Genomic DNA, 27,144 nt, shown 5'->3' on the forward strand with positions numbered 1-27,144 from the left:
TTGTATTTGTTCCTTTGTGCCCCACCCGGACCCGTGTCTGTTCCCCACCCGGGGCCGCGTTTGTGTTTGTTCGTTTGTTCCCCGCCTGTCCCACCCGGGGCCGTGTTTGTTCCCTGCCCGGAGCCGTGTATGTTTGTGTTTGCTTCTTCGTTCGCTCCCAGCCCGGCCCGCCACCCTCGGCGCCTGCGCGGCCGCCCCGTGCGCCTCCCGACCCGGCCATGGCTCTGCGACTGCTGCGCGGCGCGCCCGGGGCAGCGAGTAAGGGGCGGGCGGGCCCGGCTGTGCCGCGGGGGGGTCCCGGGGCAGCGAGTAAGAGGCGAGCGGAGGGCGGGAGGGCCCGGCTGTGCCGCGGGGGGTCCCGGGCTGCCCCAGCCCTTCTTCCGGCAAGGACTGAGGGCGAGGGGGCGCGGGCCGCACCGCGCGGGACGGGGGGGGCGCTGCGGGGCGCCCAAGATGGCGGCGGGGAGGGGCGTGGCCCCCCCGGGGCTCTGAGACCTCACAGCGCTCCCCACCCTGCGCTGGCCTGAGCGCCTCTGCTGCCTCTGCCCACCCCCGGATAGCTATTAACTAATATTCTCCCCCGTACTGCAGACCTCCTGCTATCGGGCGTATTTGTTATTACGGTCGTTTCCTTGGCCTGTTGTGACTGCGAGCCTTGTAATGGCAGTAAAATGTTAAACAGTGTATTTGATGTTTGTAGAATAGCTGGAAGGAACTTACTGTGGCCTTGGAAGTTGCTGGTGCTTCACTGGGCAGGTTCAGGTGGTTTGCTTAGGGAAAAATGAGCCAGCCTGCATGGCAGAGCCGTGCCCGGGGCAGGGCAGCGGGTCGGGCCCATTCCTTCACCATCAATAGCTCCAGTTCTGTGATGCTATTGATAAAATACTCCTGAAACATACCAGTACAGTATATGTTAATGGGAGAGCTGGGGGAAAATGTTGTTAGATGTTTGTGGCCTGTTTGGCTGTCAGGATCATGGCAAGGTTTGTTTGATGCTCTAGTCCCCTGAGCATCCCGATATACCTGAAGGGAAGTTCTAGTCAGGTGGGGGTTGGTCTCTTCTCCCAGGCACTCAGCAACAGGACAAGGGGGCACAGGCTCAAGCTCTGCCAGGGGAAATTTAAGTTGAATATCAGAAAAAAATTCTTTCGAGAGAGAGTAATCAGACATTGGAATGGGCTGCCCAGAGAGGTGGTGGATTCACCATCCCTGGAGGTTTTTAAACTGAGATTGGACATGGCACTGAGAGCCATGATCTAGTAAAGGGACTGAAGTTGGACCAAGGGTTGGACTTGATCTCAGAGTTCTTTTTCAACCCAATCAATTCTGTGATTCCATATGCTCAGTTTTCAAATTCAGCTATATAACTAAGTGTAATTAATAAATGAGAGGGCTTTGTTACAGCCTGTAAAGAATGAGGAAATCAAAGATCAGTTCGTAGAATATGGAGTTGACAGTTCATCCCATCTTTTTCAGAGCTATTTAGGTGAACTTTTGTCACCCCTTTGTCAGGAAGAATGTAATTTGGTCAAGAATAGCAAGTATTGCAAATAGGAAAATGGATTTTGCCTCTTCTCTGGTGACTGAGATAATTGATTTCATACCACTACCTTAATCTGACTTTCATTTAAATTTGGACTAGAATATCAGCTATAATTTAATTTTCCAGCTAGCTTCTCTTTTAGCTTGCTGAAGAATGACAAGACACTTGGCAGCAGTAGAAAGATCAGTGTTTGCAACGGATTAGATACTTCAGTGTTGACAGTTTATTATGTCATGCTTAAACTAAAAAAAAAATTACTCCTTTGGGGCATTGGCAGCAGTTGGCAAACATAATAGTTCATGTGGCTGTAGGGTTTAATGTTAAAGCTGTGGTATTTTAAAATGAATGAATGAATATGCTGATCCTGGGAATACAGGTGGGTAGTTTGTCGGTGTATATGTAGGTGAGTCAAATTCACACTGCTTGAGACGGTTTCCTTATTAAATAGTTCTTTCAGGTACTTTGCATCCAGCTGGTACAGGGAGAATTTCTGTGTGAATCTTTCTTCTTGAGTCAGAGCTGCTTTAGGCACATGTCCATAGCCAAAATATTTTTAGAGGATTGTTTATGCTCACTGCGGGCATTTGGCTTTTTAACCAAAATGTTTGTAGGATTTTAAAGGAAAAAAGTTTGTGGTTCTAGTTGAAGTGTTTGCTTGCAGTTATATAATTGAACTTAAATGTGCTCAAAGTTTGTCCTGCTTTTGACTACCAGCTGAATTATTTTACCATCCAAAGGGAAGCCCAACTATCCTCTGCCGACATTCTGGAAAACCTGTTACTAAGGGAACAGCTTTTTTTATTTTTTTTAAACTTTCCTTTAGGAAAGCAGAAGCCTTTTCTGACTAAAAAGCTGCTGGAAATGAGCCAAGATCTGGAAATCAGCAGGTTTCTTGGGGGAGGTTAAGACTTTTCCCAGAAAGCAGAATGTACTGGTCTATGCTAGCATAATTACTATTTACAGTCTAAAATACAAGGAGGCAACAGTGAAGGTAAGTTCAAGAAGTTTAAAATACACTGTTTATGTGAACTGAGTTATACAACTAACACAGTTTTGCCTGCATGTGTTTCTTGGGCCAAAAATAATTATCTTTGCTGATTTCTTAGGTATTCATGAGTTGAATGTTAAATAATTTGGGGGATTTGTTTTCATATCCTCCCCTAGTCCTCCTAGTTTCTGAAGTAGGTTTTTTTCAGAGGTGCTCTGAAGTGTGGTAGAGTTACTGGGTGTTAAACTCACATTTATGATACATGTGTCCATTTGCTTGATAGAGTCATCACTTCTTTGCAACTTGAGGTGCAACTCCAGCTCTAAACCAGGAGGAAGATCTGAACCTACTAAGCAGCCACTTAAGAAACCGAAGTTGCCAGTAGGTCGATTTGATGAACCAGAAGAGTCCAGTATAGAGAGGGAACCCTTGGAAAGTAAGTCATATTTCACATAATTGAAAGCTGTATTTTGAAGGCTAGACCATGAGATGCTGTGCTCATGTCAGGTTAAGATGATGACTGACATACAGCACTCCTGAGAAACACTTTCTAAGCCTGATGAAAAGAAACAGGCAGGTCAGTGGGCATGAGTTGACAAGTTGCAGCAAAGAGTGGGAGGGAAAAGGTCTTGAGAACAAAGGTGGTCAGACATTGTAACAAGTCACCCAGAGAACGTGTTACTCCTCTCCTCTTAGAGACACTCAGACTTACCTGGCTGTCCTGACCTAATACCAGCTCTGCCTAAAGCAAGGTTGGGGCCAGGTACCTACCAAAGGTGCCTTCCACCCTAAACCATTGCATGGCTCTGAGAAATGTAGCTGGTGTCAGTCTGTAACAGTAGAGCTGTAAATGGTGGTGGTAAACTCATGAGGGCACCAGCTACTTTTTATTATTCAAAAAGCCTGTTCTATTTCTTATTCCACAAATTATTTCTGATTCATGCTGCATATCACGGCCAGACTTTCTCTTAGTCTTGCAGGCAGTGTTTTGAAAAGCAGCCACAGATACTGAGTTTACTGAGCTGCTCGGTGGGGTCTGGGAAGACCTGACAAAGTGCTGTTCGTGTTGCATTCTGGTGACTCCAGTGGGGCTGCACTCAGAGAACCTGCCAAGATTAAAGCACAGATGTGTCACTGCTGAACTCACAAGGAGCAGACACTTTTTTTTGTCAGATAGGAGAAAGACAGAATCTCTTTCTTCCTTCTTTTTAATTAGTCATCTTCCCTTAACTAAAAGCACTAGTCATGCTTTGTCTCATTCACCGTAGTGTGATGTTCTGCTACTCTTCAGCAGTAGTGACAACCTATGTTTATCTGTTTTGAGGTCTCTAGGACAAGCCTTTCAATGTATCAGTAAATTACTATGAATACCCAGATGACAAAACGACTAAAGAATCACGCAGTGGTTTGGGTTGCAAAGGGACATTAAAGATCATCTAGTTTGAACCCCTTGCAGGGGCACCTTTCAGTAGACCAGGTTGCTCAGAGCCCCATCCAAACTGGCTTTGAACACCTCTGGGGATGGAACATCCACAGCCTCTCTGAGCAACCTGTTTAAGTGTCTCACCACCCTTGCAGTAATAAAATTCTTTGTAGTATGTAAACCTGCCCTCTTTCAGTTTAAAGCCATTCCCTCTTGTCCTGTCACTACCTGTCCTTGTCAAAAATCCTTCTCCAGCTGCTTTTTATTAGGCCCCCTGTTGGTACTGAAAGGTTGCAATAAAGTCTCCCCAAAAGCCACCTCTTCCCCCAGGCAGAACAACCCCAGCTCTCTCACCCTGTCTGCATAGGAGAGGTGTTCCAGCCCTCTGATCATCTCAGTGGCCTCCTCTGGAGTGGTTCCAACAGATCCACATCTTTCTTGTATTGGGTGCTCCAGAGGTGGACACAGCACTCTGTGTGGGGTTTGTTTTTCACTATTTTTATTTTTAAGACCATGGATATTTATTATGCAAGGACTTAAAAAGATACACTGCAAATTAAAACATGCAACTATTTGCAACAATTTAAACACTAGTTTCTTCTGCCCAAAATAAATCTTCATTAACATGTTGATGAAAGGTTTTCTCATTCTTCTCTATTGAAAATATATTGCGCCTTTGCATGTAAAGAGAAATCCAGGTCTGAAATCACTGATATTCTGGGGAAAAGACTTACAGGCTGATTCATAATCTCTTAAGAGGAAGGCAGCAGAGTGCCTGTTGGAAGCAGAACTTCCTTCTGCTGTAGATATTCCTTCAGTAAATACTTCAAACACATTAAACGGCCCTTCTGTACAGAACTGGTAATTGCTTTAATTCTTGGAATGTAGTCTTCTCAGATAAACAGCATCATTCTCCAGAACTGAATGCGATCCTGTTTCACAAGAGTGCTGCCACACACCTCCAGAAAACTAACAAGTGTAGCTGTTACATCTGTCAGAGGCTCCATATTCAATCTGAGTGAGCCAGTGCCATCCATGCTTCAATCTCTGAATGTGTGCCCCTTGTTTGTTTCCATAAGGCCAGCAGAGTTGAACAACAGCAGCATAAAGATGAATCATTCCTGGCATATTTAAGAAACTGCTGTTGTTCTTCCACCTTAGAATCTTTAATTTCATATCCAAAATCCTCAGATACTCTTCCACAGAAGTACCCGCTTTCCATGCAGGCTAAAATGGCACAGAATGGGGGAACTTCTTGTGCATAGGAGCTAAAAGGAGGTCTCCGATTCAAGGATGTATTTCCCACATTCCTGAGGCCACCACAGCAGTTGGGGAAGTTGCATCATGGTGAAAAGCTACTTCTGCTTCTCCTTTTTCCACAAATTTGTGGTTATATTATTGTATTATAATATCATTACTGTATTATGAAATCATCTCCAATAGGGCTGCACTCAATTTCAGATTGTGACTCAATTGAGAACTGACTTGGCATTGAAGTTACTGTGTAAGCAGCTATTTAATTCTTGTCTTTTTATGTACAAAAAATAAATACTATCACTGCTTCATTTAAAACACATGCATGATCAATATCTTCTGCTTTTTGCTTAGGTGTTCCAGGTTTAGAGCAAGACTAGAGGTCTCTTTTGCCTTTAAATTTAGTTGTACCTGTGTGTTTTTTACATGTAACACCAGCAATATATTGGTTTGGACTGCCTATTGTATTATTAGGAAAAAAGCTAAGAGTTTAAGCTGACTGTTGGAATTCCCACTGCTGCATAGCTCTCATGGAGAAATCCTCTGAGCATCTGCATCCAGTGTCAGCACATCAGTAGCGCTTGGGTATTGAAATGATGACATTACAAAATTTGTGCTCCTTGTACTGCCAGAGGTGCTCCAATACTGGTGTTTCTTGTCCTGATGTGCATCAGTTTTCAAACAGACATCCCAATATGTCATCCTGTATAGCCTGTAGCTCCATGAGTGTCCCTTCATCTGTGTTCTGTGACTCTGCTCTTCAGGATTTCCGTTGTTGTATTTTCTGATTTTCAACCCTGCTGCTCATTACTTGCGTTGTCCACTGGGGCTGAGTTGGGGTATGACTGAGGGAAGCCCAAGTTATGCCTGTATGTGGGAGGCTCTGGAAAGTCAGCATGGCAAGGGGCACATGGGATACGGTGAGTTTCAGCAGTCTGGTGCAGGATGAGAAGACAGTTAGCCTGGGATTGTGCTGTGCTGTGCCAACAAGTGCTTCATGGACTGCGGGCCTGCTGAAGAGAGAGGAAAGTTCCGTTCGTAACCCGTTTATGAGGAGTCTCCCTCTCTTGAGAGAGCAGCACAGTGGCTTAGTGAGCTTAAGTTTTATAAGGTAAAAAAGGTCCAATTTCTACTCTGGTATTGATGAATATCAACATGCCATTTCTTGAGAAACATACCAGCATTCAGGAGAAACATCATTGTTTGAATACAAGAATAATAGAATCTTGACAAAATTCAAGTGAAAGTTAAAACAGAATGCTTAAAATTGGAGACCTATACAAACAGAAAATGACCTGAGGTTTTAGATGTAGTGAACATGTGTACAATATGCCTGAATGATACAAGTTTGGACCATGAATTCATGAGAAATTGTGGTGCTTTACTGCTTCTAGACATTGAGTTGCTTTTTAATTTTCATAACTGACTATGATAATACATATTGCTGACTGGAGTCAAAAAGACTGAAATTACTTTTGTAGGACTGGGAAATACTTAAGGTTGCCTTTAAAAATGAAAGAGAATTGATTTTGTATTTGAAAATTTAAGAGGCAAACATCATAAGTGGTGACATCTTTATATTTGTCAATATTATAGGAATTTTAATGAACTTTCCCTGTTATTTTAGAATTCCCTGATGGAATCAACCCTACTACAAAAGAGAGGGGTGGACCTAGAGGCCCTGAACCTACACGTTTTGGAGACTGGGAGAGAAAAGGACGTTGTATAGATTTTTAATGTTTAAATGTGTCTCTATTGCTGATAAAATATTTCGCTTGTTGAAAAATATAATGTACAGAAAAAAATTTCACCTGGATTTGTTGTGAAGCTTCTTGTTTCTGTCATGCTTGTGGTGAATTTTCTGATACAATGTAAATAAACACAATGCTGTGACTCAGATTGCAGAGATGTTACTTCTCCGCGTGTGCCTGATCTTTAACTCTGTTTACACTGTGCAAGTATAAATGTAGGTATACGATGGGAAATTGGGAGTCAGGAGCTTACTGGGATGTATAAGGGCTTGGACTTCTTTATGAAGGTAAACATTTATGTAGTGTTGTAAAAGTGTTGGAAGAGCTTTGGAGTTCATGAACCTGGACACCATTCATTAAAGGCAGAGCCACCTCTGAGGAGATCAGGAAGTTGCTGATTCACATAGTGGTTCACTGATAGAAACCCCTTTACTAAAGAGCCATCCTGTCTGCCTTGTCTCAGACTGAAGACTGTAACGCACAATGGAAATGGAGGCTTGATCCTGAGAGGGTCAGCTCATGATGGCAAGGAGTGTAGAGGTGCTCTGTGTGCAGTTCTAGAACACTGTTCCTTATAACCTATTTCCATGCTATTTGCATTATCTTTTCATTTCTAGTGGAGATGCCCATTTGCAAATAGGCTAAATGCTGTTTGGGGATAACACAGCATTACTTCCTGACATCTTACAGTCAAAGGGAACTAATTCCATTAGTTGATCTAATATTGCAGGTCTTAAAACTAAGTTATCTGGCATCAAACTAAGTATCTTCCAGTCAGACTGAGCTCAGTTCTTCATTCAAGATTTTTCCTAGTTGTAAATGGTGTAGTAGAGTGCAAATCTACCACTTGTGTGGGTACTTATTAATCAGAATAAGCTGTAGTTACTGAAATGTGTGAACATGTGCACTATTTCTGGGCAAGTTCTTTTTGGTAGCCTAAACAAGTGGATCTTCTCTAGTCACAGAATCAGAGAATGGTGTGGGTTTTGCATTACTCTGGCTCTGTGTGTGCTTTGCCCAGCTTTGCCTTTGCATGGTTTTATTAGAGCATTAAAGTGTGTTGGTCTTGTCACAAATCTGTGCAGCCTCCCTAGAAGTCACTCAGCTGACAGCCAGAGGGGAGCTCCTTGTTGAAACTGATCAGGCTGCGTACCTGGTGTGTGCATTATGGACATGGATAATATCAGGTACGAGTTTGGATGTTTGTCTCACTGTGATGACATCCTACAAAAGTACTGAAACTGCTCAGTTACAGGTCTATCAACCAAATACCTATCTGAGGAGCAAAGTGAGGTTAACTAAAGCAGTTTTATAAAATATGTTAATTAGTGGTAATTACATTTTGAACCTTTAAATTCTGCAGCATGGTTTGGATATTGGGAAACTGGTCTGTGTATCTAAGTCATTCTAGTTTCCCTTCTGTAGTGTGACAGATCTTTCCAAAATCTATTTACATTTTCAGTTACGTGAAGGTATGCTGGGTCAACTATCCTTAAACTGAATAGATGCTGTTTATTAACATAGTTATTTCTCGTAATGCTTTGCCTTTCAGTTGCTGTTGGGTTGGAAAATACTTCCTCACACAATACACCACCTTTTTAATTGGAAGCTGTGGCCTTTTCTGCATTATTAAGAGGCTTAGCATCTTAATTTGTGAATACGTGGTAACACTACTACAGCTATTTTTTAATTCTAAATCTTCTTCTCCATGCATTGTTGCATGACTTCCTTATCTTCCCATACCAGGCTGGACCCTTCCCAGCACACACTCCATAAATATTTACCTAACTCTACTTCTTGGCATTCCTGATTTTCAAACCAGTTGCTCCCTTCAGCATAGACTGCACTCCTTTCTGGATGCAGAATTACACCTTTTTGACTGAGCATGCAAGGAACTGGTCTCACCTTTCCATCATTTTCTTTATGTTTCAGTTGGTTATCTTCAGTCTCCCTCAACTTTGTGAGTAAGGGCTGACCTGAGTGCTATCCAGGCCCCTGCTTGTCTTCTTTCATGCAAGTGATGACTGCTACTGTCAGAGCCACAGCAGAGTCGTTTCTGATGGAGATCAGGCAGATCCTAGGAACTCCCTGCCAGCATCCATGGAGCACCTGGATTTTGGAGATCATTCTCAGAGCACTGGTTGTACCAAGAAGAGAGTGCATCGTAAAGGCAGGGATTTTTCTTTCTTTCAGAAAAAAAAATCATTGAATCGTTTGTGTTGAAAAGACTGCTAAGATCATCAAGTCTAACCAATAAGCTGGCACTGCCAAGTCCGCCACTAAACCATGTTCTTGAGTGCCACATCTGTACATCTTTGAAATGCCTCCAGGGATGGTGACTCCAGCACTTCCCTGGACAACCTGTTCCAGTGCTAGACAGCCCTTTTGTGAAGAATATTTTCCTAAAATAAAAAGGTGCTTGTTAACCTGTGTTGTAAAAGCTGTCAAGGAACTGGTGCTCAGGAAATAGAGGATACCATTTCAGCTTTGAGCAGCTTCAGGCCTTTTTTTACCACCTCCCAGGCCAGTGTCTGTAACCACCAAGTATTTGCTTAATTTACTTACAGAATGTGTCTGTAAGAGATAAGAAACTGACCATTTGGATAAAATAACATGTACGAGCCAAAGAGTGAATGCCAAGGCGACCTTTTGTGTGGTCTGGCAATCTGGAATTTACCAAAACGAGGATCCCTGGGCTTCAGTGATAATCTCAGATTCCTGTGGTGCTGCAGAATCACTCGTGGTACCTGTCAAAACCAATCATAGTTTGAATGTAACAACTGATACAATGATGTTGTAGGTGTAAGTTATGATTTCTATTTTGTTTTCTTGCTGTGCCTGCAGTTAGGAAAGCAGGACTTCAGCACTTTTTCAGTGCTCTTCCCAGATGATTACGATTAGCAATTCACTGAGATACAGCATTACGGTGAGGCAATGGCTTGTGGCATTAGCCATTAGATTAGCCACAGGTATGTTTTTATTATAAATACTGATTGGATCTATTTTATAGCTCTTCTCAACAGTATAAATAGTGAAGAGCAGCAGTGAGAAAAAAACAGTGAAAAAAAAAAGCAGTGAAAAAACAGTGAAAAATCCATTTTCTGTTAACTTTCTGGGAGACAAAAGGAAGTTGTTCTGCCTTTCTAAGCAAATCCTTGCATTACTAGAGCATGTTTGTTCCTCTGGTTTTCTTTAATAAAAACCTGTATTTTGTGTTTCTGCAATAGGTTTTTAAACTTGTTTCTGCTACTTTGCATAGATACATTTGTTACATTATTAAAATTATGAAGCCTTTATTGGCTGAAGAAATTGATCTGTAGTTACTTTATTACAAAATACATGAAGTTTCACTCAACAGTTAAAGAAAATACTTGTTATATATTGCCTTGTTTGGAAAGTTTATATTTCAGTGCTGATTTTACTAAGTTAAAATGCAAGATTTATTATGTCATAGAATCACAATAAAATTACCTTTGATGGTAGCAGATGTCTGTAAAGGACCACAGAATGCTGTTATAAAACTTTACTACTTTTCCAGTTGACTGCAATAAATGATCACAAATTCCAGCAATCTCTAATGACAGGTACGTTACTTGACTTTTTATGGCCCGTATTTTGGTATTGTTATTGAAAAAGCACCACACCATCATGTTCTGAAATGCCAGGAAAAGAGTAAATTCATTTACAAAAGCAGTTCATTCTGTAACACAGTAAGATTTGGGAAATAAGGAAATAATTTGTGTTTCTGTGTGCCGATGGTAATCAAACCCATACACATTTGTGGTTGTTTTGGTGCTTTTGCAACATGCAGTATAAAATACCTTTGCTTAGCTGGTGGTTTGCGTTGGCTGCATTCTAATGTGAGTGTGGCTGTGCTCACTCCTACATCTCAGTCACTGGTGCCTGGGGAGGTGGTTATGCGTGATCTTCCCCAGGACTTTAGTTGCTGAAAGGATGGCACAGTGGAAATTGAATCAGTTACAAAATAGCAAATCCTGAGAAAAGAGCTCCATTTAAAATGACTTGTGGGAGAAGTGGAACTAATGAAGTCTTTTTGCCTCTTAATATCTTGCACCTTTGCATCATTCTCCATGTTCCCCTCGTTGCTGACATTATCTCCACTTGGCAAGAGATGGGGCATCTTTCTGCCCATCTTTTCCCCCTGAGAGGAATTGTTTGGACCTCTTTCCCAGCTACTGATTTCCACAGAGCTTGCAAGAACTTAATCAGCTTTGGAACTCTTCTTGACAACTTTTCAGAATAGGTTGGAGTTACTGACGTGCAGAAATTGTCCTCCCATCCTTTGGAAACCAAGCTGATGAATTACTTTGACTGTATGTGTTTTCTTCAGAAATATTCAGCATTGCTCTGCACTTTGTGAGAATGGATTTATTTTTTTCCCTCAACATCAGAAGTGCCACCTAAAGCTTACAGCAGCAAAGTCTTTGATATGCATTTTCCAGGCATTAAGTCTTCAAGTCATGTATAATCTTGTGCCTGTGAAAAGATCACATATTTTAATGTCCCCATTTCTGGGATGAACATATTCAAAGAAGCTGTTTAAGGTCCTTACTTAACACATTAATTTATATTACAGCTGACATATCTGGCCATCAAAACACAGTTGTTTGTGTCTGACAAAATGAGGTGAGCTGTGAAATGAAATGGTGATCATGTCAGTTCTGGGTGCCAGATACTGAACTATTGCTTAGGACTGGGACTCTTTTGTAATCAACTGTTTCTAACTTAAATTACTTATATAGCCATATGTTTGCTTCATAATTAGTTACTATGGAGTGAGATGCCTCTAAAAAGTAGTCTGGAGTAGTATGGGGAGATGAATTTCTCGTTACAGGTGGTGAGTGGAGGGGGTTTAGTGAAACCTCTCCCTTGACTTTAAAGGGTGCCTAAATAGCTGCCCTAGACGAGATGCCTTAAAAATCAGCTCTGTGGTGGTGGCAGGAGGTGACAGGGCATTGGTGAACATGAGATGTGAACTCCTGGCTTCCTTCTCGGAGGGAGGAGGGTTGCAGTGAGGCAACAGAACCTGCAGTGTTTTTGCCTCCTGTGCCCTTCCCAAACACGGCTTGAAGGGAAGGGCATGTCCAGGGACAGCTCTTAAACATTTTGTAAAAGGGAGCTTGCTTGCCTTAAAATGAGAGGGCAAAGGCTGAAGCCAAGACTTTAAATTCTTCTGCCTATCCAATTCCTAAACAAATGCCTAAAGCATGATACAGCTTGGAAGGTAACACTGGGGATATTTACATCTGGCTGACAAGAAGTATCTCAAACCTACAAATTTGTTGGGTTTTCTTCCCTAATAAGGACAGGGTGAAGTGCACCAACCTAACAACTAGGCAGTCTTCATCTGATGTGCTGCTGAGAGTGTGCCAATATCAAAATTAAATTGGACGACTAGGAAAAAAAACATATTTGCTCAGCAAATGTTTAATCTGTGTGACTTCCTCATGTAACCTTAAAGAACAAAGGATGGTGTGTTTTGAGTTGCCATTTGAAAGCTGGGGAAAATTTCATCATCTCTTAGAAGACAGATGAGCAAATGTTGCTTAGTTCAAGGAATATCCTGCTTTTAGCCTATTTTTTTTACCCCAGGTCTTTTGTTTGCAAGTTCTACGGTATCTATGTGTGATCTTCAGATAGATTTTTTTTCCAGATGATTTTCTTGAGACAGGACTGCAGTATAATGACATGTAGCTCTTTGGTCTGGCAGGCATATTGCTTCATTCTGCCTGCTTTTGGTGATGTCATTTTTTTCAGCCTGATAATGACAGCTGCAGCTCTTTTATTATTAAATACCATATTATTTGATTCTGCTTTTAATTTTTGCCATCCTTAAAGCTTTTTGTGGATATGTACCCTTAGTTCCTCTGGAGTAGTAAATAACAGGATAGTCTACAAAATCAATCCCAAATTTCAGGTGTTTCTCCCTCTCCTTCCTTTCTCTGAAAGTAATCTTCTAATAATCTGGGGGGTTTTGTCTGTGAAGATCTTAATGACAGTCAAATTAAAAAGGTGAGTTCCATGGACTGGAACTCCTCCAGTTGCATTTGACTCTCAAATTCAAGTTTATTATTCTGTTAAAATGTATCCCTTTTGGCAAGTCAAGGATGCAGAGGGAGAAGGAGAGGCCTCTAAGAAGTAGCAGCAGTTTCCCTGAAAGTTTTACACGTAAATCCGAGGTCTACTCGGTAAAGGTGGCTTAGGTTACATTATTGAATGTTTTTCAGGGCACGTGGCTGTGGTCCAGCCTGTTCAGTCAGGACATTCCAGTGTGTCAAGGCAGTCCCAAACCCAGTTTTCAATACAGTTTGATGGCTTAGTTTGTACAGGGAAATCACATCCTAAAGTAGTACAGTTCTGACTGGCAGGTACATTGCAGGCTCACCTGAACACCGAGGCAGTTGCAAGGCTGATCTGAGCCAGGCAGTGTCCTTCTGGTCTTATACGCCATCTCCATTTTGATGATAAGCTGGGATTTATTCCTCCTTAAGAACAGAAATCACAAAGAGGTGTCTGTATCTGCTGGTGTTTTGGGAGATGTGCTGCATCCTCTCATCCCCTTGCTCAGGAAGACCTCTGATGGGAGAGCACCTGTCAGGGAGAGACTGAATGACACACTAAACGGGTGCAGGAAGCAGCAAATGCGCATTTGGGCAGCTGACCACCAGCTGGTCCTTCCTGTAAAACCATTTGTACTGAAGTATGGATAATACTGGCCGTATCACAGAGGTCTGCTGGGTTCCACAAACCCTGTGTGAGGAGCAAAAATGGAATACTCAGTGCAGAGTTCATGGAGCTACTGTGGTGCTTTGCAGGAAGCCAGGAAGCAAACCAGCACAGGAATGCAAGGAAAGAATAAGTATTTTCATTTCACCATATTATTGAAATAAGAGTTGAGAATGAGACGACCTGTAACATGCTGTGTTATGGAGGGGAGGGGAGGGGAGGGGAGGGGAGGGGAGGGGAGGGGAGGGGAGGGGAGGCAGGACTAGGCTTCCCCACCTGAACTGCACCACTGGGCTAGACTGCTGCAGGGGCTGGACCCTGAACCTCAGCAAACAGGTCTCTGTTTCTCGAGTCTACTTCCATTCCTGAATGGCAAGGTCACTGTAACATCTAACTGACCTTTTATTCTAGGCTTTTCCTTGCTGCAGCAAGTCCTGCAGTGCTGGTCTGGCAGGGCTTCCTGCAGTTCAGAAAATCCCAGCCCACCAAGGAATCCTGTCAGCATGTCCATCAGCAGCACCTCATGCACCTCCTTCAGCCCGAAATGTTCTAAACCTGTGAACTGGCAGCATGTGGGGGTGAGAGCTTGTCCCTTGCTAGGAGAATGGCCCTGACCTACAGTGCTGCATCCCTTTCATGCCTGGTCATCAGAAGAAAATTGAAAACGTACTCATTTATTTAATACCATAGTAGAAATTTCAATTCTTACCTCTTTTTTTGCTTTTTCATCTCTGCATTGACATGATCCCAGGATTTTCCCTGTCACACCAGTGCATGTGTTTTTCCTTTCAGTTTATGGTAACAAAAATTGGTTATATTCTTTCAGATTGTATTGAAACACAATAGTGTAGACAAAGCAGCATTATTCATGGTGCTGGCATTATTTTAGCAAATTTGCAGGTGACACCAATCTGGGGGGAGTGTCAATCTGCTGGAGAGTAGGAGGGCTCTGCAGAGGGACCTGGACAGGCTGGAGAGAGGGGCTGAATCCAACAGGATGAGGTTTAACAAGACCAAGTGCCGGGTCCTGCACTTTGGCCACAACAACCCCATGCAGTCCTACAGGCTGGGGACAGAGTGAAAGGGCCCTGGGGGTTTTGATTGACAGGAGGCTGAACATGAGCCAGCAGTGTGCCCAGGTGACCAAGAGGGCCAATGGGATCCTGGCAAGTATCAGGAATAGTGTAGCCAGCAGGACCAGGGAAGTGATTCTTCCTCTGTACTCGGCACTGGGGAGGCTGCAGCTCAAGTACCGTGTCCAGCTCTGGGCCCCCCAGTTCAGGAAGGATGTTGAGGTGCTGGAGCAGGTCCAGAGAAGAGCAACAAGGCTGGTGAAAGGACTAGAGCACAAGTCCAATAAAGAGTGGCTGAGAGAGCTGGGGTGTTCAGCCTGGAGAGGAGGAGGCTTAGGGGAGAACTTATTGTTCTGTACAACTACCTGAAAGGAAGCTGTAGCCAGGTGAGGGTTGGTCTCTTATCCCAGGCAACCAGCAGCAGAACAAGAGGGCATGGGCTTAAGCTTCACCATGGGAGGTTTAGGTTAGGCATTAGAAAGAAGTTGTTTACAGAAGCAGTGATGGGGCATTGGAGGTCATCAAGTCACTGTCCCTGGAGGTATTTAAGGAGAGACTGGATGTGGCACTTAGTGCCATGGTCTAGTAGGCAGGGGGATGTTAGGTCAAAGGTTGGACTCAATCATCTTGGAGGTCTTTTCCAACCTAGCTGATTCTATGATTCTATGATTCTGGGATGTTGGTTTGATAACCCTGAATAGAGGAAAGAACGATTTCTCCAGGCATTTGAGAGAAAACTAATGCATCATGGATCTTGCTTCATCATCTGCTGATTGCTGGGAGAGAAATGGTAAGGTATGGAATGAGATAATGAGCGGAAATAGGGAAATTTAGCAAGAAATCCATCTGACATTTTGGGCTGCCTGGTTTGTAGGAAATTCTCATACAACCTAATTTGGAAATAGCAGCTCAAATCTCACTTTGTAGTCTGCAGAACCTTTTCCATCTGCTGTATTTCAACAGTTAGACACACATTTATAAAACTTCAGAAGTGGTCTGGATGTCATACTGTTCCTGCACACACAGCAATCTTTTCTGTAAGCCTCTGTTCTTGCCCACTTTTTGTTTTATTCGTTCTGGTTTTTTTTAAAGTTACACTGTCTCCAAGGAAGTTGCCTTATCAGAAGCAATTTTAGCATGAATATGCTGCTTTTCTAGACTCAAGGACAAGAGGCCTGGATTTACCATGGGAAGGGTTCCACGTGCTGGAGGGTGACACTGTTTGGTCTGCAAGGGGTGAGTTTCACTTAGTCCATGAGCAGTAGAGCACACTGCAGGGCGTCAATGGTGGCAGTTCTGTGGCCAGTTAGCCAAGTTCTCTGTGCACAGTAGGAAACCTACAGTGTGGCCCAACATGTAACTGTCACAGCCCCCTCTCACATCCTCTCAGCTGAGTCCAATCCCAAATTCATCATCCTTTCCTATTGCCTCACTCCCAGTACTCTCAGCTCTCTTCCCTCCTTCCTTGGCTCCAGACTGGGCAAACCCAAGCAGCTGCAGAGCGCATGAGTCATCCTGCTTTCCTGCTGTCCCACAGAGCTGCAGGATAACCTCCAGGCTTGCTTAGCAGCATCCCAACTTTGTCTTCTCGGGGCAGATGGGCTCTGCAGGCTGCTCAGCCCACGTTGTCCCCTGAAGCACTCAAGTGCTCCCAGGCACTGTACAGGTACCAGTCTGGATTCCTGGCATTTCCTGCCAAGTACTAATCATGTGGTTCTCTCAGGTCAAGATGTGTGTGCTGCTCCTCTCCATGGAAGGAAACTGCCTCCCACACAGAGCTGAAACTGAAAATTGTAACTATTTCTAACACATGAATATCTACATACATTTGCATGTCCTTATTAACATATAGATAGATAGATAGATAGATAGATAGATAGATAGATAGATAGATAGATAAAGATTAAATCACCTAATACAGAATCATTTATTGATTTCATTCCTGTGTGGGAGGTTAGCACTTCATGAAAGCATTTCATAGATGACAATTGTAATAAAATATTTCATGTAGGAAAACTACAACTAATAGTGTTTCTTCTAGAGTTTGTTTAGTTTTTAGATATTTTGTATCATTTTGAAAACTGAAAAAGTTACAGATATATCAAGACTTGTGTAAAAGCAAATATTCATGGCTTTTCTCCATTACTGAGAAATTGTTTAGCAAATGCCTATTTTTGTGGCCATGAAAGGAATCCTGGTGGGACACAGCAAACCATAAAAGAAATTATAAGGTTTGCTAGAACTGTACCCAAAATACAGCTTGGCCAGCATCCTTCATCTGACAGAGATATCACCCAGTGCTTTGGTGGAAGTCCCCTCGCAGTAGACATTGTGGAACATCAGTGGGACAATTTTCTGTTTCCATCTTCCATTATGTCTTGCCATGGTCTTATAGTTTAGCTTTTAAGACTGTAGTTTTTCAGCACAATTCTCTTTCAGACCCTCTGTTCCTTGAGCAGTCCTACAACTTCTACACAAAGCAAATTGTCTAGAGACAGGACTAGATAAAAGGTATAAATTAACTTTGGAAATAATTTCAGAACCATTTGATCATCTGCTCCTTTGAAACTGTTTCTTACAGTTGTTTTTTTTCATGCTGTGATTAGTCAAGAGGACTTGTAGTGTTTCCTGAGTGGAAAAATATAGTCAAGAAAAAGATAAACATCATTACAGAAAGTAATATAGAATAAGTTTAAGACAGTAGAGACCTGAACAACTGTACATTTCTACTGACTTAGATGTATGTGAGATGAAATCCAATGTGAATATATTTTTTCTCATTGAAATATTCAACTGGAACCACAAGAAGACATGTTGGGTATTTCTAATTTGTTATAACAACATCATTATGCTTTTAGAGTGATGGGAGAAGAAAATCTGAAGTGCTGGAAGATGCAGTTAGATTCTCAGTGGAGAAATCTCTCCGAGTATATCAGTCTTTTGCTTAGTGCTGTTTTCAAAATTTACACTCACAGGTGAATCCTTGATTTTGCCTATTCATATGGTGTTCATTACTATTAATATGTTATTTTTATGACTTCTATTTCCACATGAAATACTAATATGAATAGTGTCTAATTTCTGTGATCTAAATCCTGCCCTCTAATTGCATGTTCCAGAAAAGGAGGATGGAGGACTGTGTCATTCTTGGTTTCTCCCCAGGTATGCACAGTTTGCTGTTTCACTGGCATTACTAAACTATTCCTGGCCAACTATAGCCATATTTCTCACCCTTCTTATCCAGCCAAGACTCACACAGCTTTTGGTGTTTGCTATTCTACTTGCAGTCTGTGTTGTTCTGCAGTGGTCACAGAACTGGCATAGAATGCTTCCTTTGCATCATCAGTAAATAATGGGAAGAATTTGGAAAATATACGGAACTTAATATTTGGTAATCAATGTTTTCTCAGTTTGTGGTCAACAGTGCTCAGAGGGCTCTGTCATATGAACTAAACCACTTTAGTCATGGCTGACGTGTGTTTAAGAACAAGAAAAACAAGACTTCAAGAACAATGAAGTTTGTGTGTATGAATGAATTCCTTACAGTTGGCTGATGGTGGGGAATGCCAACTACTGCCTGGAGTAAGGAATTAGGATGTGCAGAGGACAATAGTAATTAAAAATGTCTTTGGAAATATTCTTGCACACATACCTCTTTGAGTAAGAATCAACTCAAGTGAGATATATTCACGTAGTTTACCTCTCCAAAGAAGTGTACAGGTATTAATACTCTTGGACACTAATCTGAGATATTTTTAAAGGCAAAGAAATGTGGATACTGTGTGCAGCCTGAGAAACCATCAGAGCAAAGACAAAGAGCTGAGGTCCTATTCTGCTCTCCAGGCTGCTGACACTGCATGTGTGGATTCTTTGTTATATTAACACATACCTGTCCTCTGCGTCAAAGAAGAAAGAGGTATCAGGGCAATTCTGGAGAAATTATTGACCTAAGCCCTTACAGTAAGAAGAAAGGATTATTGGTCACAGCACCAAGTCTGACAGAGTTCAAGAAGTGTTCGGACAATGCTCTCAGGCACATGGTGTGACTCTTGGGGATGGTCCTGTGCAGGGCCAGGAGTTGGACTCAATGATCCTTGTAGGCCCCATCCAGCTCAGGATATTCTGTGATTCTGTGATTTTCATTGCACATACAAGACAATGCAGGCTGGAATACCTGAAGAGAATCAATGATGAACACAAGCATCTTGGCACACCTAACAACAACTGTTTGCACAACTGGAGACATCTGAACAAAATTTGGGATAACACTGTTCAGACAGGTGAAGGTCAACCTCTTTGTGAAAGGAGTCTCCTTCTCAGACTCCCTGACAGTCAACATCTGTGGGCTATTTCATACAGCACAGGGGCACATATCAGGAAAAGCTGTGTAACTGGGCTCCACTAAAGGCCACACAGGAGGAGAAAAACATGGGAGAAGACCAATAAGCTGCATCTCTTGGTTAGACTGAGGGGAAAACAAACACACAGTCTTCAGGCAAGTGACTTGTAACCATCAGCCAGCACCCCTGATTTTAACACACTAAACCATGTGTGTCACATTCAGGCTGTCTGCAGAGTGTGACCACTTTCTCAGTTCTTGTATGCCTTCCCCAGAAAAAGTATGCCTGTGTGTGACCAGAATAAAACTTCTTGGAAGAAGCAATCTCATCAGTGCTGGTGCAGTGCCTTAGGCTCTTTTAGCCACTTTAAAGTGGTTCTTTTCTGTAACACTCAATAGTTTTACCTCAGTTTTTCCCCTTCCTAGGGGGTTTTTTCCTCCATTAACATTAAAATCAGGTTATTTGAAGGAGGAGAAATCCCATTTCATCTTAATTTCAATTTACTATCAAATGATTTGGTTCTGCAATAGCTATTTTTATTGTGTCTATGCTACAAGTACAATTTAAGCATCTGTGGACATTGTTTGTCTTTAAAAATTTAAAGGAATTTTAAATCTAAAGGGAAAGAGTCAGACTCCTCACAGCAATCATTCATTAATAACAAAGCCTCAATTTCTCCCAACTATGTAGATTCTGTGATGTATTTTTAAATGTTTTCCTTCATCCACATTTATACTAACAAAAGTCAAAACGCTTTTAGAATACTTGCTTTGTCCTTACTGTTTACTTAAAGGGAACTTTTCATAGCAGAAAATTTGACCTTTGGGTTCTGACCACAGATGAAAAATGGCAGCTTTGGGACTAAAACAGAAGGGTGTATCTCCACCTATCTAAGCCCCACAGCCAAATCAAAGCATATAGAACACCCAGTGCATGAATTTTCAAGCCCAACTGGTACCCACCCACTGGGCACCTCTCGGCTGGAGATGAGCTCTGCAGGCTCTACAGTCTTCACCCTGGTTTTCTGAGTACCAAGAACTTTTGAGAAGAGTCTTCAACTTAAGAGATACAGAATCTAAGACATGGGGTATTCAATCTCAGCCAGAAATCTGATCAGAGGTAGGAAAACCTGCTTACCTTCGAATTCTGCTCCCTTGATGCATATTCTTGGAAGCTGCAATTCCAGGATGAGTCAGGCCAGGAACTCTTCTGTAGCTGAGACAGCTTGAGGCTGTAAAGGGTCAACAAAGTAAGGCAGCTGCTCTCAAGTGTAGGAAGCAAGTCTTTCCTTGAACCTCAAAATCCATGCTATCTTCTAAAAATAAATACAAAGCAGGTATTTCCAAAAGAACAAATGAGCACGAGGCAAATGCCTTCCCCTTAATCTAAGCAAGATTTCATAATAAAGTGTTCTTTAGCAGCACTTCACCTCTATAAATCTAGTATCACATTGAAAGGAGACCAGTACTATCTTCAACTTGCTTATTGATGCGGAAACTAAGCCCTCGGATGTGGAATGACTTGGCCAAAACTGGACCTGGATCTACTTGTATTGGATTAGACCCATTTCATCAGACAGAAATGCTATCTCTGACTCCAGCCACTAGACTTATCCCAGGAAAGTACAAGAAAACCCACATTACATGTGTTGACAAATCTGCCTGTTTACATTGCAGAGGGAGGTTGATGCAATTGGTGAGGTAAATCTTCAGTCAAAAAAAAGCCATAGGAAATTATTATTTCTTTCCTTTTATATGATACAAGTAGGTTATGGAAATGTGTGCTAGGAAAAGAAAAAGATGAAAAAGCTCAGAACTGTAGATTTAAATTACACTGTCAATGTCATGCAACCTACCCTGAAATTAGAGAGCCACTTAAAGAGCTTAGTTAAATCTGTCATGTCTCTGAATGCCGCAACTTGAAGGACATGAAGCCTTACCTTTAACTGTGGAAATGCAAGCTGAGAAAGTCACAGAGAACACAAGGAACTTGTATAATACTGACATGGATAAATTTTAGTACTGGTGTGACGCCCAGGGAGATTTGCTGCTTGGTTATCTGAGACACAGGCAGTGAGATACAGCTGAAACCAGAGGAAGCTGTGAATTGCATGCAGTGTTTTGGCTGACAGGACTTCAGAATCATCAGGGAGACAGAAAAACCCACTGCTGATCTTGAGAGATTTCAGCCCCAAACCAGAAATGGAACTAAATATTAATTAGCATCCAAGTGTAATCAAACTAAAAACCACCTCCATGGAAATAGAAGAGGAAGACACACGCCCAACAATACCTTTCCATCAGGTGCAATTTAAATAGATTTTTGTTTTTCATTTTTCCATTGGTTGAAAGTTATACTATTGTAGTTAACTCTCCCCTGAGTGAGTTGAAGGGGTTCAGCAGCTTATCTTAGTACTCAATTAGAATTTTTACTGAATAATATATCAAAAGGATGACATTTAGCTGCATGATTATCAGAATTTAAGAACATTTGGTTTGGTAAGATCTAAGGTTTGTTAGAACTATAAATTGAAAATAATTGAGATCACTTAAAATATACTACCATTTTATTTTAACCTTAACTACTGTTAATTCACTTATTAAGAGCCTTCTGCTAAGGCTCACCACTTGTACTGCATAACAAAGAGAATACCAGAAGTCTTATCTGGCGTCCAAGAGCTGTGATGGACATGAATTCTCTGTGCATGGATATTAAAGACAATTCCTATCAGACTATGATATTAAGATTATGTAGAGATAATGACTGACCTTGGGTGTGTCATTTAAACTGAAGATTCAGAGATGATCTCACATCATCAGAGTTGTAAGGACAACATTGCTTGCTACAAATTATCCTTTAGAGAGCAAGTAATTACGTCCTGCCCAGTACTAGACTATTATTAAGTGTGTGGTGTTAACACAACAACATTTTAAACAGAGCTCCAAGTCTAAACTACCCTGACACAGGGAGTATTGCTGTGTTACATGGGACACTTTATTTCAATAATCTGCATGTTCCAGGTCATTTCTGCAACTGATCTGATTAAGAAGGGCCCCTTCTGCACAACATCCAAGAAATGAGCAGGGTCTAGCAATGTACTAAAGCTCTTGGTTTGAAGCAGGAGTTGTTACTGCATGGCATAAAGTTTTCCTTGCCTTTCCTGCAATAGGAAAGGTACACACCACTCCACACCACAGACTGGCACCTGCACTTGCTGGGGAACAGAAGTGGTTGGTTCTGCTGCTCCATGCACTTACTCCCTGTCTTCATGGAATCAAGTACTGACATTTAAAAAAAACCCAGTGCTTGTTAAATAATGATCCTCTTTAGTAGACTCAACAATACATATAAGATACACTTATATTACTTTTTTTTTTAGCCTAGAATATATCTTCTTTTCTTTATTATTCGTTGTTTTATAGTACTCAGTAAAATCTCCATATTCTTAGGAGACAAAGCCCTCCCCCAAAGACTTGCAGCACATGCTGGAACTCTGCATGGCAGTAAAGCCTGAAAATAAACCATCTTTCTGCACTTCAGAGGTCTTAGAATAATCTGGCAGACAAGTGACAATAGAGAATACAAAATGAAGATTCACAAGCAAGAAATGGGTTATGGAAAGCAGATATCCCGAACTCAAACAAATACACGTTGTGTAGATCATTTTTAGAAGTGAGACATTTGGGCTTGTCTTGGAATCTCTAACAGTCTTTTTTATGACTACTGATGCCATGAGAGACCCCAACAAAGCAGGACTCTGAGCCAGGTTAGTGTGGGATAAGATAAAAAGTGAAAGTCCTTTAATAACAGTCCCAGGGCCCATAGGAATCCATATTGACGTGCACATATACCTGAACACTGTTTTTATAATATGGCCCACCCAATCCCCAGTTCACACATCACTCAGTCTAGCCCAGTCCTGCCCTGGTGCCACCCCCTTAGGATTTGAGTCTGGGGTCAGTGGGACCCTCTGTTCTTCTTTTTTGTCTTCCTCAGCATACAAAGGGCTCTTGGAGGTTTTGCAGTGTTCTTACTCCCAAGGTTGTTGGCTCATGTTTATGTTTCATTCTGCAGGCCTTTCTGATAGTTTTCAGTTTTCTACCTTGAAAAGATGTCTAAACAACTAAAAGAACTTGAGCTACTGATAAATGGCAGAGGTTGGCATATATAAACATTGAACTTAAGCTGTTAGAAATATTAGCACACTAAATCCACATTTTACTACAGTTACAAGTAATTCTAAAATCTATAAAAATGAAAAAATCAAAAAACCCTTCAGTATCACTACAAACCTAGTTTAAATCTGACCTGCGAATTTTATAATATCAACCTTTTCCATTTTCCCTGTGTAACTTCTTCACCCATTACCGAGCTAGACTTTTTGTTCTATAACCTTATTTCACTCCCTAAATAAAATATCATTTCATATTCAGTAAATTAAACACATGGCTTTCAATGTATGTCACAGTGCACTTTTCTTCAAGGAAAATAAATAAGGTTTCTAGATAAAACATGAGAATGAAATAAACACAGAAGCAATGTGCCTCTGGGGAGTAAGAAAACACTCCAGGGCTGACTATATTTGCCAGAACACTGAACATGGACTTGTCAGATTGATTAAGTCTGTCATAACAACAAAACATTAAGCCATAAAAGAGAAAATTCAATATTCTCTCTAAAGATAGAAGCCTGTTTTTAAACAATCAAAATAATACTGCATTTAGAAAATTCCTGTTGCTTTTCTGTACTACTCTTTTGAACAAGATGTTCATGTCAAAGATGCTGTAGTAGTAAAAGCACAGACGTTGCAATGGTAATTTTTCTTTATTACATGACATTTATATGTCTGGGCCTGTGTCAGTAAAGACAAACATGGCAGGTGAGGAGTAACCAGCACCATACAGGACAGCAAGGAAAGGAAAGGAAAGAACTGTTGAGCAATGGAGCAACACAGATTCTGTAGAGAATAAAAAGCTGTTGAAAAGCAGTTACAAGGGGCTTTCCACAAAAACTTCCCTATTCCCTGAAAACTTGATCTGATCTAGAAGGAATTCCAGAGTCAGCCAAAAGCAAGGCAGTACAAAGTTACATCAAACCAGCGAGCTGAAGGGAATCGCAGTGAGATGCTTGTGCAGAAATTTCCCGTTCTCCAGCACGTGCTGCCGGGGTCACACAGCTCTCCAAGAGCCACAAATTCCTGGAGCCAGAGCTCAGACTCTCCTGACATCACACTTCCTGTGCAGTAAACTGCAAGTTTTGTACAAAAAAAAAACATGGAAAAAGATCCTATCAACCATCACTGACTTCATGCTTCAAGAGGCAGCCACAGAGATTTTTTTAGCTGCCAGATGTAGCCACTGCCCTGGGAACACATCCGAGTCTGCTTCTCTTCAAGTGACAGATCACAGAAGGGCTGAAGGAAGAGATTATTTTTTTTCTTTTGTACAGCAAATCACTTTTCTCATTTCTTGAGTATCCAGTGGCTGAAAAAAAACGTTTTCCTGCAGATATAAGCTCAGTTTGTGAGTGCTATGGACATTCTTTTCTTGATAAAAGACTCGCTGCTCTCTAAAAATATCCAGCTTTTGAAGTAGAAATGATTCTTCTTCAGCATTTCTGGACTTCAGAGACACTCAGAAGCCAGCATGACTTGCTATAACCCCACTTTCTCAGTCTCCTCCAGTATGAAATTATCTCAAAGGCAAAAAATTAAACCAAAAATATTTAAAATGTTCGACTTTTCCACTTTTCTGAGAAAGATACTACTAAGACAAAAATGGGTAGCATTGGCAGGACCACTGCAGACTTTCAAACAGGTAATATACAGCACACAATTATTAATCACTCCTCATCGTAAGGGATATTGGAAAGACACGGAGTGATTTATTTACACTCTTATGTAAAAAGTAATACAGAAAAGAGAAGGAAAACATAATGTTATGGAGGAAAAACCATCTCAAAAGCTATGTTTATATAGATTCTGTTTTGTCTACAACAGTCTGAATCTTGCAATTCAACAGCTAGTCCTTAACCTGCACTCTCTGCAAGTTCATGACTTCTTGAGAGGGAAAAAATGGGCTTCATGAATCACAATTCCCCTTGCTAAAGAGCTAAAATTAAGATTTATGAAGATCAAAAACTGTTCTAGCTTTAGTGTCTATTCTGTCATTCACCCACCAACAAAAAATTTTAAGCTTCAAAGACTTCCTTTTGCAGAGTAGAACATGAAATAATAATAACAATGGAGCTCAGCTCTCCCTCTTTTTATTTTCTTTTCATATTTCCCCCTAATATTTCAAAGTTATGATTTTGCAACCGATTTTACATCTGATTATTGCTCTTCTTGGCTAGATATCAAGGACTACTGCTACCTAAGGCTGGTAGTCTAATCCTCAAACCCTGACTGAGCGAAATGCATGACTCACAAGGTTCCATCCAGCAGTCTCTCTGTTCAGAAAGCCCAATCTTAAAATGAGATGAATTGAAATGAGAAGACTCAGACTGAAACATACAAATAGCCTTAAATAGCTGCAAACACACCATGACTTTGGAAAGTGCAAAGCATTTAAGATCTCTTCCATGCTTCCATCAGAACCATATGGAGCTTTCATTTCCTTATATTCTACACCTACACTACCCTACACTATAATTCACACTAGAATATAGTGGCCAAATACATGCATTAGTTTAAAACATAATTGTACGCACACATGTTAGCTCTGCAGTTGGGTATTTTTTTCCGGAGCTTACACAATTATGACTGACAGCAAAGGTCATTGAAATGCATTTAGTCATCTGCATCCATCTACTTAATTTACAGTTTCCCCCTCAGGTATTAATTTGTATTTACAATTAAAATGCAGATTTACTTATAACTCTCAAGAAAACAAGGCTATTGGTAAAGCGTCATCATGTGCTGGGATGCCACTTCCATAAAAGGTGGAGATCTCTTTCTAGTTTTAAGAATTCCTGTTGTAATTTTCAGACGTGCAATCACATTTTCCAGTGTATTTCAAATGCTCAGACACTATAGAAATTAGATTGCCTTATCTGGGATGTCATAATGTCAGTAATTCCTCTAACACCAGGTCCTTAGAATCAAAGAATAGAATCATAGAATCAATTGGGTTGGAAAAGACCTCTGAAATCATAAGTCCAACCCTTGCTCCAACTCCAGTCCATTTACCAGATCCTGGCGCTCAGTGCCACGTCCAATCTCAGTTTAAAAACCTCCAGGGATGGGGAATCCACCACCTCTCTGGGCAGCCCATTCCAATGCCTGATTACTCTCTCTGGAAAGAATTTTTTTCTGATATTCAACTTAAATTTCCCCTGGCAGAGCTTGAGCCCGTGCCCCCTTGTCCTATTGCTGAGTGCCTGGGAGAAGAGACCAACCCCCACCTGGCTGTAACTTCCCTTCAGGTCTCCTCATGGAAGTAAAGGAAGAACCAAGAAACTGGAGAGAAATTTTACTACCTCTAATTCCTTATCTCTCCAGTCAAGTTGCTGTACAGAAACAAGCCTCAAGCCTCACCTATAAATATTGGTCCCTTAATACTTTTTAACCATCTTAGGAGTGACACTATTGCTGTTTGCTTCATTGGCCAAGCAGTAAGTGCTCAAACCATAGGAACTCATGGCTCATGCCACTCCTGGGGAACCCTGCAATGCTTATTGACCACAATTCTCACTGCAGGGACCACACAAGGCTGGTAAACGTGGAATACCCATTTTGGGAAAGGTGAGATGTAATCCTGCTACTGCTGTGTACACAGTATATTCAACTATTGTTTGGATAGTCTTGTCCCCAACAACTTGTGCGTCACATAAAGATTCTTTTTATGGCATCAATACATTCTGTCCAGTCTAACTTCAGTTTTGTAAAACACAAAGTAATGTATCATGATAACTAAACTTTCTGATTTTCAAAAGCTGCAGTTTGTTTTATTTTGTTGGGTGTTTGTGTTGGTTGTTTTTATAATGGAAAATGCTGCATTTTTTAACACTTTGTTGAATTTGTTTGTG

General features: G+C 41.3%; 1 protein-coding gene across 1 annotated transcript; it reads left to right on the top strand.

Moving 5' to 3' along the window:
- The first annotated feature begins 35 nt into the window (after positions 1–35).
- SDHAF4 (succinate dehydrogenase complex assembly factor 4) lies at positions 36–7,121 on the top strand. The gene is made up of 3 exons (XM_071548532.1): positions 36–258; positions 2,815–2,967; positions 6,836–7,121. Exons 1-3 carry the CDS (start codon positions 219–221, stop codon positions 6,943–6,945), a joined length of 303 nt encoding a protein of 100 aa, XP_071404633.1. The 5' UTR covers positions 36–218; the 3' UTR covers positions 6,946–7,121.
- Positions 7,122–27,144: the final 20,023 nt, after the last annotated feature.

This window comes from Pithys albifrons, chromosome 2, assembly GCF_047495875.1.
Source record: "Pithys albifrons albifrons isolate INPA30051 chromosome 2, PitAlb_v1, whole genome shotgun sequence".
Taxonomy (NCBI): domain Eukaryota; kingdom Metazoa; phylum Chordata; class Aves; order Passeriformes; family Thamnophilidae; genus Pithys; species Pithys albifrons.

Bases quoted from the DNA above. Each gene is read 5' to 3' on its own strand.
- SDHAF4 (XM_071548532.1), top strand. From the start codon at position 219: ATGGCTCTGCGACTGCTGCGCGGCGCGCCCGGGGCAGCGA. The intron at 259-2,814 runs GTAAGGGGCGGG...TTTGCTTGATAG, and splicing joins CGGCGCGCCCGGGGCAGCGA to AGTCATCACTTCTTTGCAAC. The intron at 2,968-6,835 runs GTAAGTCATATT...CTGTTATTTTAG, and splicing joins AGAGAGGGAACCCTTGGAAA to AATTCCCTGATGGAATCAAC.